The sequence below is a fragment of the Anolis carolinensis genome, unplaced genomic scaffold (assembly GCF_035594765.1).
Source record: "Anolis carolinensis isolate JA03-04 unplaced genomic scaffold, rAnoCar3.1.pri scaffold_17, whole genome shotgun sequence".
Classification (NCBI taxonomy): Eukaryota; Metazoa; Chordata; class Lepidosauria; order Squamata; family Dactyloidae; genus Anolis; species Anolis carolinensis.
The window spans coordinates 1,989,475-2,004,745 of NW_026943827.1; the positions used below are offsets into that span (position 1 = coordinate 1,989,475).

A 15,271-nucleotide genomic window follows, 5' to 3' on the forward strand; every position below is an offset into this window, starting at 1 on the left:
GAGGCTCTGAGATGGAGGAGGCCTCTAGATGTTATAAGCTGAGCAGTGGAGGTGGCCCTGAGATGGAGGAGGCCTCTAGATGTTATAAGCTGAGCAGTGGAGGAGGCTCTGAGATGGAGGAGGCCTCTAGATGTTATAAGCTGAGCAGTGGAGGAGGCTCTGAGATGGAGGAGGCCTCTAGATGTTATAAGCTGAGCAGTGGAGGAGGCTCTGAGATGGAGGAGGCCTCTAGATGTTATAAGCTGAGCAGTGGAGGAGGCTCTGAGATGTGTGGAATGATATTTTAAATTGTAAGTCACTCGGAGCACTCTGGTGGAGAGCGACTAATTAAGATATAAAGTGAAGTGAAGTGAAGAAGAGGGGGGGCATGACTTCTCTGGATCGAGGCACTAGGCTCCTACGGGTTTTGTTTATTTATTTACAGTATTTATATTACTCCATTCTTTTGAAGGGGCCCTAAGCCAGAAAATAGTAATCTTTTGCCTCGGTGGCTTTGCCTCTCCCTGTGAGCTGCTGCCTTTCTCCAGGAAGTTCCAAGGAGAGAAGAAAGCTCAGAGTAAACAAGTTAGGTCACTGGTATCACTTGTGCCAAATGGGTGTGGAAGGTGAGGAAGACCCTCAGGCATTGGTCAATTTTAGATAAGCCAAGATATAGATTCTTTGTTAACTGCGCACATGTTGCGACGGCCATTTGCATGGTACGGACCCACTAAAGACCCACTGAAGGGGGTGCCTACGGCTGTTTGCCTTCTCATCCGCTGTGATCACAATAAAAGGCTTGTTTTCTGGCTCTCTTGGGATTCTCTCCTTGACTTCCCCTCCGGGCCCGTCTCCAACGCTTTCCAACCCCGAAGGGGATTCGGGGCGGATCTCAATGCACACGTATACGTGGCAAACATCCAGTGCCATTACACATACAACACATAGACCAGGGGTCCCCAAACCTTCCAAACAGAGGGCCAGTTCACGGCCCCTCAGACTGTTGGACGGCCGGACTATAGGTTTTAAAAAAACTATGAACAAATTCCTGTGCACACTTCACATGTCTTATTTCGAAGTAAAAAAAACAAAATGGGAACAAATACAGCCTCAATGTTAATCATCATCATAATCATAATAAAATAATAAAGAGGGTTGGAAGAGACCCTTTGGGCCGTTTAGTCCAACCCCCTTCTGCCTTTGTGCACCAAAAGCACAAACAAAGCACCCTGACAGATGGCCACCCAGCCTCAATGTTGTTAATAATAATAATAATAATAATAATAATAATAATAATAATAATAATAATAATAATAATAATAATGGTTTTTGTGTGTGTCAGGAGCGACTTGAGAAACTGCAAGTCACTTCTGGTGTGAGAGAATTGGCTGTCTGCAAGGACGTTGCCCAGGGGACATTTCACGGATGTTTTGATGTTTTAACCATCCTTGTGGGAGGCTTCTCTCACGTCCCCGCATGGAGCTGGAGCTGACTGAGAGAGCTCATCCGCACTCTCCCCGGATTGGATTCGAACCTGGCAGTCTTCAGGTCAGCAACCCAACCTTCAAGTCACAAGGCTTTAACCCACTGCACCACCAAGGGCTCCAAATAACAGCAACAACAATAATAGTAACACATCACACAGTCCTAGGCACTTGGGAAGTGTTCGACTTGTGATTTTGTGATTCGAAATCCAGCATATAGATCTCATTGGCTGTGTTATAGTGTGTCTTTGTGTCAATAATAATAATAACAACAACAACAAAGAAGGTTGGAAGAGACCACTTGTGCTATTTAGTCCAACCCCCTTCTGCCTTTGTGCACCAAAAGCACTAGCAAAGCACCTCTTAATAATTCATAATGAATTAAATCATAATTAAAGTGCCATTCTAAACAAGCCAAGCTTTGGAAGGCGGAGGAGGAGGGAGCGGCTGCCGCAGGGGCCGGATGAATGGCTTCGATGGGGCACAAGTGGCCCCCGGGCCGTAGTTTGGGGCTGGGACGGAGAAGCCCTATCGTCCCCGTCTGGCCATGAAGACGCGGAGACCTCCTTTGGGAAACCACGAGCCCAGAAGAGCAGGACCCTGGTCGAAGCCAAGCCTCCCTCGGGACCTCGCCATGGCACCCAGGGAGCTCCGCTGTTAGGCTGAAGAACCACCCCTCGGTCTGCCAAGGATCGCTCCAGAAAGAGACGGGCTGAGCAGAGGCCTCTCCACGCAGCCTTGCCCATGGCCGCGTGAACCTGGAGGCGTGGCTTAGAAGCGGAGAAGAGCACCAAGGGCCAGAGTCGGGCTGGACTGGTCTTCCATGCAGCTGTTGACAAGTTCACATAGGGACCACCAAATGCAGCATAATAATAATAATAATAATAATGATAATAATAATAATAATAATAATAATAATAATAATAATAATAATAATAAAACTTTATTTATATCCCGCCACCAACTCCCCACGGGGACTCGGGGCGGCTTACATGGGGCAGTTGCCCAAACACAAATCAAGGAACATGAAAGGCCCCACAGAGTAACTCACTCAACCTGGGATGTCAGCCATAGCAAAGCACCTGATGAACCAACCTGGGCACAACATATTATTTGAGAACACAGAAACGATGGAACACTTCAACAACCACCATGTCAGACTACACAGAGAAGCCACTGAAACCCACAAGCATGTGGACAATTTCAACAGAAAGGAGGAAACAATGAAAATGAACAAAAATCTGGCCACCAGGAATAAAAAAAAAACTCTAAAATCAGGAAAGCAAATAAAGAGCAACATTCAAAAAACAGGGTGAATTCCAGACAAAAACCAATCAGGGGCAGCCAACACCTCTCAACAAAAGTCCCCCTCCCAGGCAGTAACCAGCCAGGCCCCGAAACTACAAGGCCACTAAACACCAATCAAGGTGGCAAACCGCAACATTCACACGTGCCTCAACCAGACAAGAGCCCCCTCTCTCCAGAATATTTAAATATATATTACCTTTTCTTTTCTGACTTATAGCTGATTTAAAATCCCTCCTCTTCTAACAACAACTCTATTTCTCTTCTCACTTCACTTTTCCTCTGACACAAACTCTCTCCTGGCAATTTTGCTCCCAAACCTTTGCCTTTTTTTAAAAAAAATGCCTTTCATTTAGACCACAGCAATCTCTTCACTAACTTTCACTACAACCCATCTCTTCACTAACTTTCTTTAAACATTCTTAAACAACGTTTTAATCTCTTGAAGCTTTTTGCATCTAAAAACAAAACCATACAACAACAAGCTACTACACCAAGGATCCTTTTTCTTCCTTCATACGGGGATTCTGGGGATTCTAATCCACAGAAACCTCTTCAGCCTATTTCACTTTCCCCCCCAGTGCAATATTTGTATTTTCACTATCTTTTTCCTGGGCCGATGGCCAGGACATCACTCTTATCTGCTCAAAATTGACCTCTCACTTCTGGGCATAGCGCCCAGATTTTCCAAGTCCAGTCTCTTTTTACCTTTCATTAACAAATATTTTGTAAGAACGAAGATTTATTTCTACATCTCATTTCTAGCCATTTTTGTGGACTCCCTGTTCTATTTTCCTTAAGCTAAGTGTACTAGACTGCAACAAACAGCAACCAAAATGGAAATATGCTTGGATGGAAGGGCAACAGAGGCAAATTTTTGGTCTCTGAAGATCTTGGCTGGCCCATTACATTGACCATTCAAATGGTTATAGAATTTACTGACGTGTCCAGAAGAAAAATCTAGTGGAATTAATGAAACCTGATGAAACAGGCAGAAAGACAACTCTTCACGGAGGTATGAAAATAAATGTGGATCACAGCTATCTTTTCATTGTGTAATTTTAAAATAGGAATCTGAAAAATCTTGACATAGCTTTCTTTTAAAACAACCTGTCCCTGTTGTGGTTGTGTGTGTGTGTTTGTACATACACAATTGCATTTCTGATCATCAATGCATATGCACAAAAGATATTTAAAATATGATGCTCACATGTATAAATATTTTTCCTATTCCTAAGCATGCATTATTTAGGAGAAGTAACAAGGATCCTCCTTTAATACCTTTTTATAGTTTTATAAACAGTTATAGAGAAAGGGGTGACCATAAACAACGGTCAAAAACATAATACAGCTGACCTCAGCTGACACGCATATAGAATTATAGAATTGGAAGAGACCTTGTGGGCCATCCAGTCCAACCCCACCACCAAGAAGCAGGAAAATCACATTCAAAGCACCCTGACAGATGGCCATCCAGCCACACATTTCAATAGACTACTCAACTGCAAGTTTCTTTCTTTCAAAACACAGAAAAGCCTCTCTTCTTTCTAAAAATATTCAGCCAAATATACAGAGAATTTACAGTCTTTCACTTCACACCTTTTCAAACATGCCGGCCTTGCACATACACATTCATTCTAAACAAACATAGTCTTTTTTGCTCTGACATTTTCTTACATACCTATGCATATTAACAAAGAAATAGTCTTCCAGTATATATACAGTTAAGACCCTTTTGAGGATTTAACGCCGTTATAAATTTAGAGCTCATTCTAAACCATTCAGTGAGAAATATTACAGAAGCCTTGCCAGGTCAAAAGTCCCCTGGACTTTAAGTATACAGAAACAATACCTCTGAACTAGTCAATCAACTCACCTTTAAAACAGCTCCACCATTGACATACACATGTCATCCTCTCCTGGAAATGTGTCCTATCTGTATGGGTCTTGCCCCCAAGATCCCACTGGATTACCCTTTTGGTGGAGGAGAGCCTGCTCGATCAAGTTCCTCCGGGGACAAGTCCTCTCATTGGAGAAGCGCCTGCTCTATTAGGTTTCTCTATTAGGACTCTTTTCTCTGCAGCTAAACGTCCCCTTTCCATACCTTCCCTGTGGATCGAGCTTTTCCTGTCAGCGCTGGCCCTACTTGTTCTTCAAAACAACTTCTCCGTGTCTCCACCACCCCAGTCGGTAGCAAGAGCAGGGAGGACGAGAGGGGGTCAGCGGCTTGTGATTTGTGGGTACCCACAAGTATTTGTGTGAAGAAGTGTATAATTATATTTTGTATATAGATGAAATGTGTATTTGATTTTGTTTAAACAGTCAGGTTTGGCTAAGTTTAAAATGGTGAGTATTTGAATTGACATTATGTATGGGGGAAGGTAGCCATCTTAGAGTGCTAGAACAGGTTACCATAGCAACAGCCAACCGCCGCCTGGAAAGGAAGAGGGGAATATTTTAAAACCCAGAAGCAGTCTGTGATTTCCTAGTCACAGGGAAGGATCTGATTCTTGTGTGGAGAATCAGGCTGGCTTAAATAGGAAGATTTGAGTCAGATTTAGGTTAGACCAGACTAGGCAAGTTAGGTGATTTGTCTAGGGTCTTTATAGAGCCTGTGGATTAGGGAGAATTAATCCCAGGGGATCCAGTAGGATCAGGGTTTAGTGTAACTTAAAGAAAGGAATATTTTGGAAGTTTGACCACCTCATAACCGTTTGTAACCATTAAGCGAAGTGCCTTTACCAAGTTATCTGAAACCATCAAGCTCTGTACCTGCAATGAACTTGTTTTGATTTTACTCTAACCAAGCCTCTGTCATACTCTTATATTAAGTTAAGTAACATCAACATCTAAAGTGGAACAACTAGAGAAAGCTTATAAGAACCAGTACCATCTGCCTGAAGTCTCCTCTATTGGTGGCAGCGAAGAAGAAGATAGTCAACAAGTAATTAATTAACATTATCTCTCATAAGACATCTTTATTAAGTGGTGGCATCTGTGTGTGTGTGTGTGTGGAATCAAAAGGATTCCATCTCTGTCACACTTCCTGTCAGACACCTCACCTCTGTACATATTGGTGGCATAGCTGAGGGATTCCAAAGGGATTCCATTCCCTGTCACCTCAGCATCTCTACAGTACCCTTCTCGCTTTTCCCCTGTGCGTTCTCCCTGCTCGCCCCGAGTGGACGTCGGGTAGGCCCCCAAATGGCCTCGAGTCCCTTTCACACTCACCCGGCCCGAGATCACGTCGGGGTCACCAATTGGTTGTGGAATTTCGTTTGGACGCGGGTGAAGAAAGCAGACTGACAGCAGAAGTTGTCTTCAAGATAGTTGACTTTTGGCCAAGAGCAGGTGACCATGTTAGCTAATGCCCAGAAAACGCAATGCCACCCCTTGCCTGTCGTGGCTTTCCAATTTATACCATTTTACAGAGCATGCGCAGAAAGCTAACTGACAATGGAATTTGCTGACTATTACAATCCTTTTGGATATATCAACCCCACTTGTCTAGTTCCCAACAGACCTCACAACCTCTGGGGACGCCTGCCACAGGTGTGGGCAAAACATCAGGAGAGAATGCTTCAGGACCATGGCTGTACAGCCCGGGAAACTCACAGCAAGCCAGCGATTCCGGCCACGAAACTCTTCATGATATGGCAATATTGGGTACTAGAGTCTCACTGATCCAACACTCGCTTATCCAACGTTCTGGATTATCCAACGCATTTTTGTAGTCAATGTTTTCAATACATTGTGATATTTTGGTGCTAAATTCGTAAATACAGTAATTACAACATAGCATGACTGCGTATTGAACTACTTTTTCTGTCAAATTTGTTGTAAAACGTGATGTTTTGGGGCTTAATTTGTAAAATCATAACCTAATTTGATCTTTAATAGGCTTTTCCTTAATCTCTCCTTAGTATCCAACATATTCGCCTGTCCAACGTTCAAGCCGGCCCGTTGACGTTGGATAAGTGAGACTCTCCTGTATCAAGCCCGCCGCTCGGTCTGAAGAGGCAGAGGGAGGGGGCGGGGCTCTGACGTCACCAGAGCTCTTGGCTGCCACCCAGCGGCCAGGCTGGGAAGGGCGCCCTCCGAACGGCCCGGGTTGGTCCTCTGTGCTGGGCGGGGCCTCAAGAGGCAAGGCCCCGCCCTCCCCTGCTCAGCCAATGAGGCCCCTCCCTTCCCCTGCCAGGCCAAGGCCCCGCCCCTCCCTCCCGTCTCTCAGAGGGAGAAGCCCCGCCCCCCGGAAGGGTGTCTGTGAGGAGGAACCCACGCCCCGCCCACGCCCTGACGTCACTCCCTCCGACGGAGAGGGGGCGGGGCCTCCGTCCTGCACTCAGAAGCCGCCTTCCTTCTCGCCCCTCCTGGTCACCCGTCCATCAAGGCCGGAGCCAATAGGGGGAAGGGGCGTTACGGACTCGGCCAATGGGGGGCCGAGGGGCGGAGGAGGGGCGGGGCTTCTTCCTGGCTGGGCCTGCGCAGAGCCTCTCTCGCCGCCATTGTTTTCTGAGGCGCTTCCTCTGGAGCCGCGAAGGAGGAGAGAGAGAGAGACAGAGAGAGAGAGAGAGAGAGAGAGAGAGAGAGAGAGAGAGGTTTGTGTTGATCTTGATATTCTGTCTGGATTGAGTGTCTCTGGGTCTCTCTGTGGGGAGGGGAGGGGGCGGGGCCTGCCTCCCTCCCGGAAGAAACCAGGCCTCAATGGCCGCCAAGGCCCCCCCTCCCCCTCCCTTCCCTTTGGACTTGTTTGTTTATGTGTTTATTGTTTACTGCATTTCTATCCCGCCCTTCTCACCCCGAAGGGGACTCCGAGCGGCTTAGAAATGATATGATATCAATTTAATGATATAATCATATTATACTATTGTATATACATGTAATATTAATAATAATATTGCGATGTAATACAATGTAATAGTAATTATAATTCACTATTATAATTCTATATTTATATTACATGCAATATTACTAATACTATTGCAATATAGTCGTATGACATAATATATTGTTTGTATATAGACTTGTAAACCGCCCAGAGTCCCCTTCGGGGTGAGAAGGCCGGGATAGAAATGTCACTAATAAATAAATATGTGCATACAGTATACTATAATATTAGCATAGCACAATATCAGCATTATCTATTACTCTATTGTACTATACTGCTATATTATTTGCGATATTACATGTAGGTTTCAAAATTAACATAATCAGAGACCGTTCCCCGAGATGGTGGGATCTTCTCTCCTGTTATTATTATATAATTCTTTTAATTTAGGTATTAATAAGGTTTTAATTTTTCTATAATATTCCAGTCCCAGCCCATCCATTTCTGGAGTCTTCCCGGCTTTTAAATTATCTATAATTTTTCCAGTCTCTTTTTCTGGAATTAATTGTTCCATAATTAATGTTATCTGTTTCCTGGATCTTTATTTTCCAATATTTCTCAATATATTCCTCTATTTTACTTTTGGAGTTTTCTTTTGCCAAATATAGTTCTTGGTAAAATCTTGGAAAAGTTAATATTTTGTCTTCCATCCTTGTATGATTCTTACCTTCCTTGTCTTTAATGGATGTTATTAATTTTTTCCTTTCTAATGTGTGCTGCCTTGGCTAATAATTTGGAGTTTCTATTACTGTATTCAAAGTATTCTTGTTGTGAATGCGCCTTCGGAGACTGTGAATGATAGTGGTGGGATCAGGAGAGGAAGGAAAAGCCCTCGCGAGGAGGGCTCATTGGAGGATTTCTTTCGGAAAAGGGTCAGGTAGACTGATGGGGAATCTTCTGAGGAGGATTCATGTGGGGATCCTGAGGTGGAAATGGATGCTGGGGAACAGGTGTTAACGGAGGAATTGGGCACGGACTGGGCACGGGCACCGGAGATGCTTGGGGACGAATCAGGGCCCATGGATACTGCTGATGCTGGGGAAGCTTGGGTGTCTTCAGAAGCAGATCCCACTTGGTCTGCTTGGAGGAGTGAGAGGGGGTCCACAGGTGTGGATAGAGTTGGGCACGGGCAGGATGATTGGGACTCTGATGAGGAATTAGGAACGCCTGACCCAAGGGCATTGGCTGTGTGGAGTTCTGATTCAGATTAAGAAGTGGAGACACCTGCTCTTTGGGCGTGGATAGTTTGGACGCCCAGGGAGACCTGGATATATTGGGGTTGTTTGGCCATTATAAATTGCGTGTGGCAAGGTGTTGCTGGGCGCCATTGGGTTTCCTGTGTGTGTTACTGAAGACTGAACTGGGACTTTGCAACAGATGTAAATTTAATCTGGGTTATTCTGCAACGGAGGGCTGGAATTGTGTGGGTTTTCCTGGACTGCACTGTTATTGCTATTTTGTATTAGCTGCTGTTTGCCCTCGTTACTTTGGCTCTTTGTGCCATTTCGTGTTGTGACCTTCTTGGATGACTTCAACCTCTCGGACCTTGGACCGGAACTTGACTCGGCTTTGCTCTTCGCTCTCAATCCGTGGCTTGGCGTCGTTCTCTATTCCGTGGCTGTCTGCTGTTGTTGACTACTACCTTCACTCCTGATACCGATGCTGTCTGCTTATCCCGACTTCGGACCGGCTTGACGACGTTCTCCCGCTCTGCTCCTTTAACTCCTGGCTTGGCGTTTGCTTCTGCAGCAGCTTGGCGCTGCTGGTTTATCCCGACTTCGGACCGGCTTGACGACACTTTCCCGCTCTGCTCCTTTAACTCTTGGTTTGGTATATGTTCCAGCAGCGGTTGCTGTGAGCTCGCCAGCGTCTCACTGTTTCGCTGTCTTTGCTGCTCTCAGCTGGGAGTTCCCTAGCTCAGTTTGTGCGTTTGTTTGTTTTGAACTCCTTTTTGTACTTTTGAGTTTTGGGAAAGGTTTGTGGGCTTCAATACTGCTTGCTTAGTTCATGCCTCCGTTTTTCAGCCCATTGTGAACTTTTGGGTCAAGTTCGAGAACTTTAAGTTTAACCTGGATTATATCTCTGGCTAATCCGGATTATTTGCCAGTTCTTGTTTTTTGGTTTTTTTCCTGCTTGTTCTACTTAATAACACTGAAAGTTAAGTGTTTTAAGTCTTTTTAGTTTGTTGAGCTATTTTTTGGACTGTTGCTTTAACAAACTCTATTTTGCTCTCTAATTGGCGTCTGACTTTTGACAATTCTCCATTTAAAAATATCAAAATTCTTTGTGCCTTTTCTAACTCTATTTTCTCATTGCTAATGTTTTTATATAGCTTTGTTTATCCTTTTCTAGCATATGTTTCATCTCTAATTCCTTATTCTAATCTTTTTTTCTTGTTTTCTTTAAATTTTGTTGTTTTTTAATAACATTCCTCTGGCTACTGCTTTCATTGTATCCCTTACCATCACAGTGTAGCAATTGATGATGATGATGATGATGATGATGATAAAACCTCATTTGTACCCTGCCACCATCTCTCCTAAGGGACTCGGGGCGGCTCACAGAAGCATCCCAAGTGCCCCGCATATAAACAACAATACACAAGTATAAAATAAAGACATAAGTAAAATCAACAGTGCATATAAAATCCCACTAATAAAATTATAAGAGTATGAAATTATAAAAATCCCTGAAATGCAGTAGAACCTGCGGAAGGCCAGCTAGCTGCCATAACAGTCCAACTGCGGAGCAGTGCTTCATCAAGCTGAACACAGATTACTCAGGTCAATGGCCAGGGGTCTGAGCAGGTATCCCCGGCTTCACTAACTTTCATTAATTTTCCATATAAATTAATTTTCTTGGGAGAAGGAGAGCAGGAAAAGGAAGAGGGAGGAAGAATAGAAGGAGGAGAAGAAGGAAGGAAGAAAAGAAGCAGGAGGAGGAAGAATACATGAAGGAGGAGAAGGATTAATTCTTATTTTAAAGGCTCAAATCCAATCAAAGGTTATTTCAGATCACTGTCCAACTACAATAGACATAGAAAAAAGAAGCAGTAGGAGGAGGAATAGAGGAAGGAGGAGAAGGAAGAGAAGAAAAAAAGGAGTGGGACTAGGGGGGAAGAAGAAGGGCGAAAAGGTGGCCCCAGGTGTGGCTGCGGGTCAGAATTTCTCTCTTTTTTTTTTTTCTTTTCTTCTTCTTTCTTTTGCATTTTCTTTCTTTTTTCTGTCTTTTCTTTTTATTCTGTGATTTTAACAATGTATGGTGTATGGAAAATGGATAAATAAAGGTTTTTTTAAAAAAAAAGAAGAAGCGGAGAGGCATCCGTCCCTCCAAGGCCTGGCTTGGGGAGGCCAAGGTGTTGAACCCACAGAGGCCTGCCAGAAGCTGGGGCCCAAAGGGGCCCCCGAAGTGACCTGGGAATGCGTGGCTGGGCAGGAGAGGGTTCAAAGGCCTCCGCCTTTCCCCATAGAAACCCCTTTTCTTTCCTTCCTTCCCTCTCTGGCCGTGTTCCGTCTTCTCTCTCCTTCTCCGCCTTCTCTTCCTTTTGAGTTGAGCTGGGATCACGGTGGCAGCGAGGGCCAGGACCCTTCTTGAGGCAACGAGGCCGCATTTGAGGGAGGGCAAGCTCATGCCTCTCCACTGGTGGGTGTGCTGAGGGAGAAGGGCCTGGCTCCCCTCCCTGTCAGCCTCGACTTCGCTCAGGTGAGCGAGGACGGCAAGGAGGGGGCTGGCGAGGAGGGGGAGCCGGGCACTTTTCCCTCAGCATATCCGCCGGTGGTGAAGAATGGGGACCTCTTTGCCCTTCCTCAAGTAGGGTCTTGTAACCTCAGGGAGGTGCCCACCTTCATTCAGTCACAAGGACAAGGACTGCAAACGGTGAGGGCTGCCCATCAGCAACACCCGCCTCCCTCCTTCCCTCCCTCACCCGAGTATAAGCCAAGGGGGGCTTTTTCAACATTAAAAACATGCTTATGCTTGAATATACGGTATTTGTTTGCAGTTCTATCGTTAGTATTACAAACCTTCCTTCTACATCTGTCTTAACCATTTGAGAGTTTGGGGAGATAGAACACCAGGCTATTTCTTTGGGAAGTTCCCTCTGAGGCCAGTTCTTCTCCCAGTCGTTTTTGTTTTCAGCCGTATAGAATCAAGGGATAACATTTCAGGCCATCTGGAGGCCCCTTGAAGGCTTCTTCCAAAAGGCATCCAGGGAAGACCTTTTCTCTCCATGGCCTCGAGTTTTCTTAGGATTTCCTTGAGCCTAGCTAGTTCTTCTTCTGTTGCTGAAAATCTTCCACTGGATGGAGGAAAAAGAGGAGTTGGCAGGAAGGAGACTTTGTGGCTGGAGCTGTGCCTGTCTTTGCATCTCATCATGGGCTCTACCGAGGGAACCATGTTTGGGTCTGACCCAGTGGCCCTCTAATATGGGGAAAGGGTTCAGTTCCTTCCGTGATTCCTTCCTTTTCTTATCCTGTCCTTCTGTGTTTCCTCCCTTCATTCCATCTTTCCTTTCTTCTTTCCTTTTTCGCTTTGTTTTCCTTGAGCCAGAGGTATGCGGCTTCATGTCTAACCTTTTGCTTCTTCTTTCTTGACCAGGACGTGAGAGTTCTCTGGAGCCACCCCTGCCGTGATGGGAAACGAACCAGCTTCTAGTCGATATTAAGGCATTTGGAAACCAAAGTGCAGTAAGGAAACCAGTCCTCTAGAAAAAAGGATTCCTCTCAAGGGGCTGATCTTGCTGAATCCCTACATTCACTTTGGATTATAGAGTAGAACCATAGAGTCGGAAGAGACTGCATGAGGCACCCAGTCCAGGCCTCTGCCGTGCAGGAAAAGTGCAAAGTACCCCTGACAGATGAGCATCTAGCCTCTGTTTAAAGGATTCCAAAGGAGCCTCCACTACACTTTGAGGCAGAGAGTTCCACCGCTGAACAACTCTTACAGTCAGGAAGTTCTTAATGTTTAGCTGGAATCTACTTTCCTGTAATTTGAACCCACTGCTGTGAGTGATCAGAAAGGGAAAAACAAGAATCAAGTGTCCTTATTGGAATTAAATGTACATAGCACTGTTGACATGGAGGAGAAAGCATATAAATGTATCGAATGTGGAAAGAGCTTTAGTAAGCATGGAAAGCTGAAGAGACATCAAAGGACTCACACTGGGGAGAAACCCTATAACTGCCTGGAGTGTGGACAGAGTTTCACTCAGAAGGGAAATTTACATACACATCAAAGAACTCACACCTGGGAGAAACCCTATAACTGCCTGGAGTGTGGACAGAGCTTTGCTCATAGTTCAGGACTACGTTCACATCAAAGGACTCACACTGGGGAGAAACCCTATAACTGCCAGGAGTGTGGACAGAGCTTTGCTCATAGTTCAGGACTACGTTCACATCAAAGGACTCACACTGGGGAGAAACCCTATAACTGCCAGGAGTGTGGACAGAGCTTTGCTCATAGTTCAGGACTACGTACACATCAAAGGACTCACACTGGGGAGAAACCCTATAACTGCCTGGAGTGTGGACAGAGCTTTGCTCATAGTTCAGGACTACGTACACATCAAAGGACTCACACTGGGGAGAAACCCTATAACTGCCTGGAATGTGGAAAGAGCTTTGCTCGTAGTTCAGGCCTACGTAGACATCAAAGGACTCACACTGGGGAGAAACCCTATAACTGCCTGGAGTGTGGACAGAGCTTTACTCAGAAGGGACAATTACATTCACATCAAAGGACTCACAGTGGGGAGAAACCCTATAATTGCCTTGAGTGTGGACAGAGCTTCACTCATAGTTCAGACCTACGTAGACATCAAAGGACTCACACTGGGGAGAAACCCTATACATGCCTTGAGTGTGGACAGAGCTTTGCTCAGAAGGGACACTTACATTCACATCAAAGGACTCACACTGGGGAGAAACCCTATACATGCCTTGAGTGTGGACAGAGCTTTACTCAGAAGGGACACTTACATTTACATCAAAGGATTCACACTGGGGAGAAACCTTATAAATGCCTGGAGTGTGGACAGAGCTTTGCTCAGAGTGGAACTTTACGTTCCCATCAAAGGACTCACACTGGGGAGAAACCATAGAAATGCCTGGAGTGTGGACAGAGCTTTTCACGGAATAAGCTTATACATAGACATCATAGAATTCACCCTGGAGAGAATGATGTTAATTGACCTCAGAGTGTCATTCTAACATGTACAAAAGCAACTCTTGCAAATTTTGGAAATGCAGGCTCAAAGTTGGGACATGTCATCACATGTGGTGAATTGTAGAAAGATTGAACTAAAAATACAGTGTTCCCTCACTAATCCCCGGGTTTGGGTTCCAGGACCACCCACAATAAGTGAAAATCCGCGAAGTAGGGATGCTATATATTTTTACATTATTTTAGTAGTTATACACTATTTTAAGTCTTTATCAAGAAATCATGTGTTGATCAATCGCCTCCTTCTCTTGTTGCCGCTTGGGCTCCTTTTCTCTCCCTTCGGCATCTCCTTCCTCCCTTCCTTAGGCTGTACATTGTAATTTTTTTATTATTTATAGTAATCTTTTAGAGTTTATTGAAAAACCGCAAAACTGTGAATCCTCAAAGAGCGAAGTAGTGAGGGAACTCTGTATGTTCCATTCTGGAAGTAATTATATTATCTAAAGGGAATAGAATAATGAGAGATAAAAATTAACAGATTGCCTTTGGGCAGGTATCCCTGTCGTTTGTTAGTTCAGTTGTGTGTCTATGAAGGTAACTGTTTCGCAGGTCTGTTTGTTTCTGATTTAGTTTTGTATCTCATGTAGTAGTTAGTTTCATGTGTAGTTGAAGCATTATATACAATTTCTGCCTTTTTTGTAATGTTGCTTTTAATCTCTCTTTTTTGATTTTTATTTTTTTTGCCATAAAGAGGGGGATTTATAAGGGACAAAACTGCTGAAACCGTCAACTTGTTTTGTTCTGAACCCAAAGGTTTCCTGTTCTTTGGCTGCCGAGTGTTCAGGGAAGAGTGAGGTCTGTGAGATCAGTGAGTAGAAAACATGACACAATTTAGATAATGGTTTGTGACACAACAACAACCCTTGTAGTAGTCAATGGGATATTCTGTATGCCTTCTTTAATGTCAAGTAAGACAATTTCCCCTTATGTCTGGAGGCTCTGTCGAACTGGCTACGTGCTAGTAGACTGAAGGTGAACCTGGCGAAGACCGAGATTCTCTGGCATGGCCGCTCGACTGGTCTGACCCACTTGCTACCCACCTTCGATGGTGCTGCCCTATCTCCTTCGCCTACCATTAAGAGCCTGGGTGTCGTTTTAGATTCACAGCTGACAATGGAAGCTCAGGTCGCTGCTGCCAGCAAACAGGCCTTTTTCCACCTACGACAAGCGAGGCAACTGGCACCCTATCTATCTGATGAGGCGCTGGCAACGGTCATCCCTGCCACGGTCACGTCTAGGCTGGACTATTGCAACGCCCTGTATGTTGGCCTTCCGATGTCCATGACCCGAAAGCTCGTATTGTTCAGAATGCGGCAGCCAGGCTACTCACAAGAACACCCATGAAATGCCACATAACACCAGTGCTGCAGCATCTGCATTGGCTTCCAACTGG

At 44.9% G+C, this 15,271-nt stretch overlaps 1 protein-coding gene and 1 long non-coding RNA gene across 2 annotated transcripts in view; one reads left to right on the forward strand and one right to left on the reverse strand.

The window, feature by feature from the left end:
• LOC134294606 (uncharacterized) overlaps nucleotides 1-6,735 on the reverse strand; it is a 122,849-nt gene extending 116,114 nt beyond the window's left edge. Inside the window, exon 1 of the long non-coding RNA XR_010001412.1 lies at nucleotides 2,968-6,735. This is a non-coding gene — a long non-coding RNA (uncharacterized LOC134294606). The remainder of the gene's footprint in view (nucleotides 1-2,967) is intronic.
• Nucleotides 6,736-11,861: 5,126 nt separating this feature from the next.
• LOC134294597 (zinc finger and SCAN domain-containing protein 2-like) lies at nucleotides 11,862-14,520 on the forward strand. The gene has a single exon (XM_062966166.1). The coding sequence runs from the start codon at nucleotides 12,731-12,733 to the stop codon at nucleotides 13,754-13,756; it is 1,026 nt and encodes a 341-aa protein (XP_062822236.1). The 5' UTR covers nucleotides 11,862-12,730; the 3' UTR covers nucleotides 13,757-14,520.
• The last annotated feature ends 751 nt before the right edge of the window (nucleotides 14,521-15,271 follow it).

What these genes read in the sequence shown, in the direction of transcription:
- LOC134294597 (XM_062966166.1), top strand. Translation starts at nt 12,731, where the DNA reads ATGGAGGAGAAAGCATATAAATGTATCGAATGTGGAAAGAGCTTTAGT.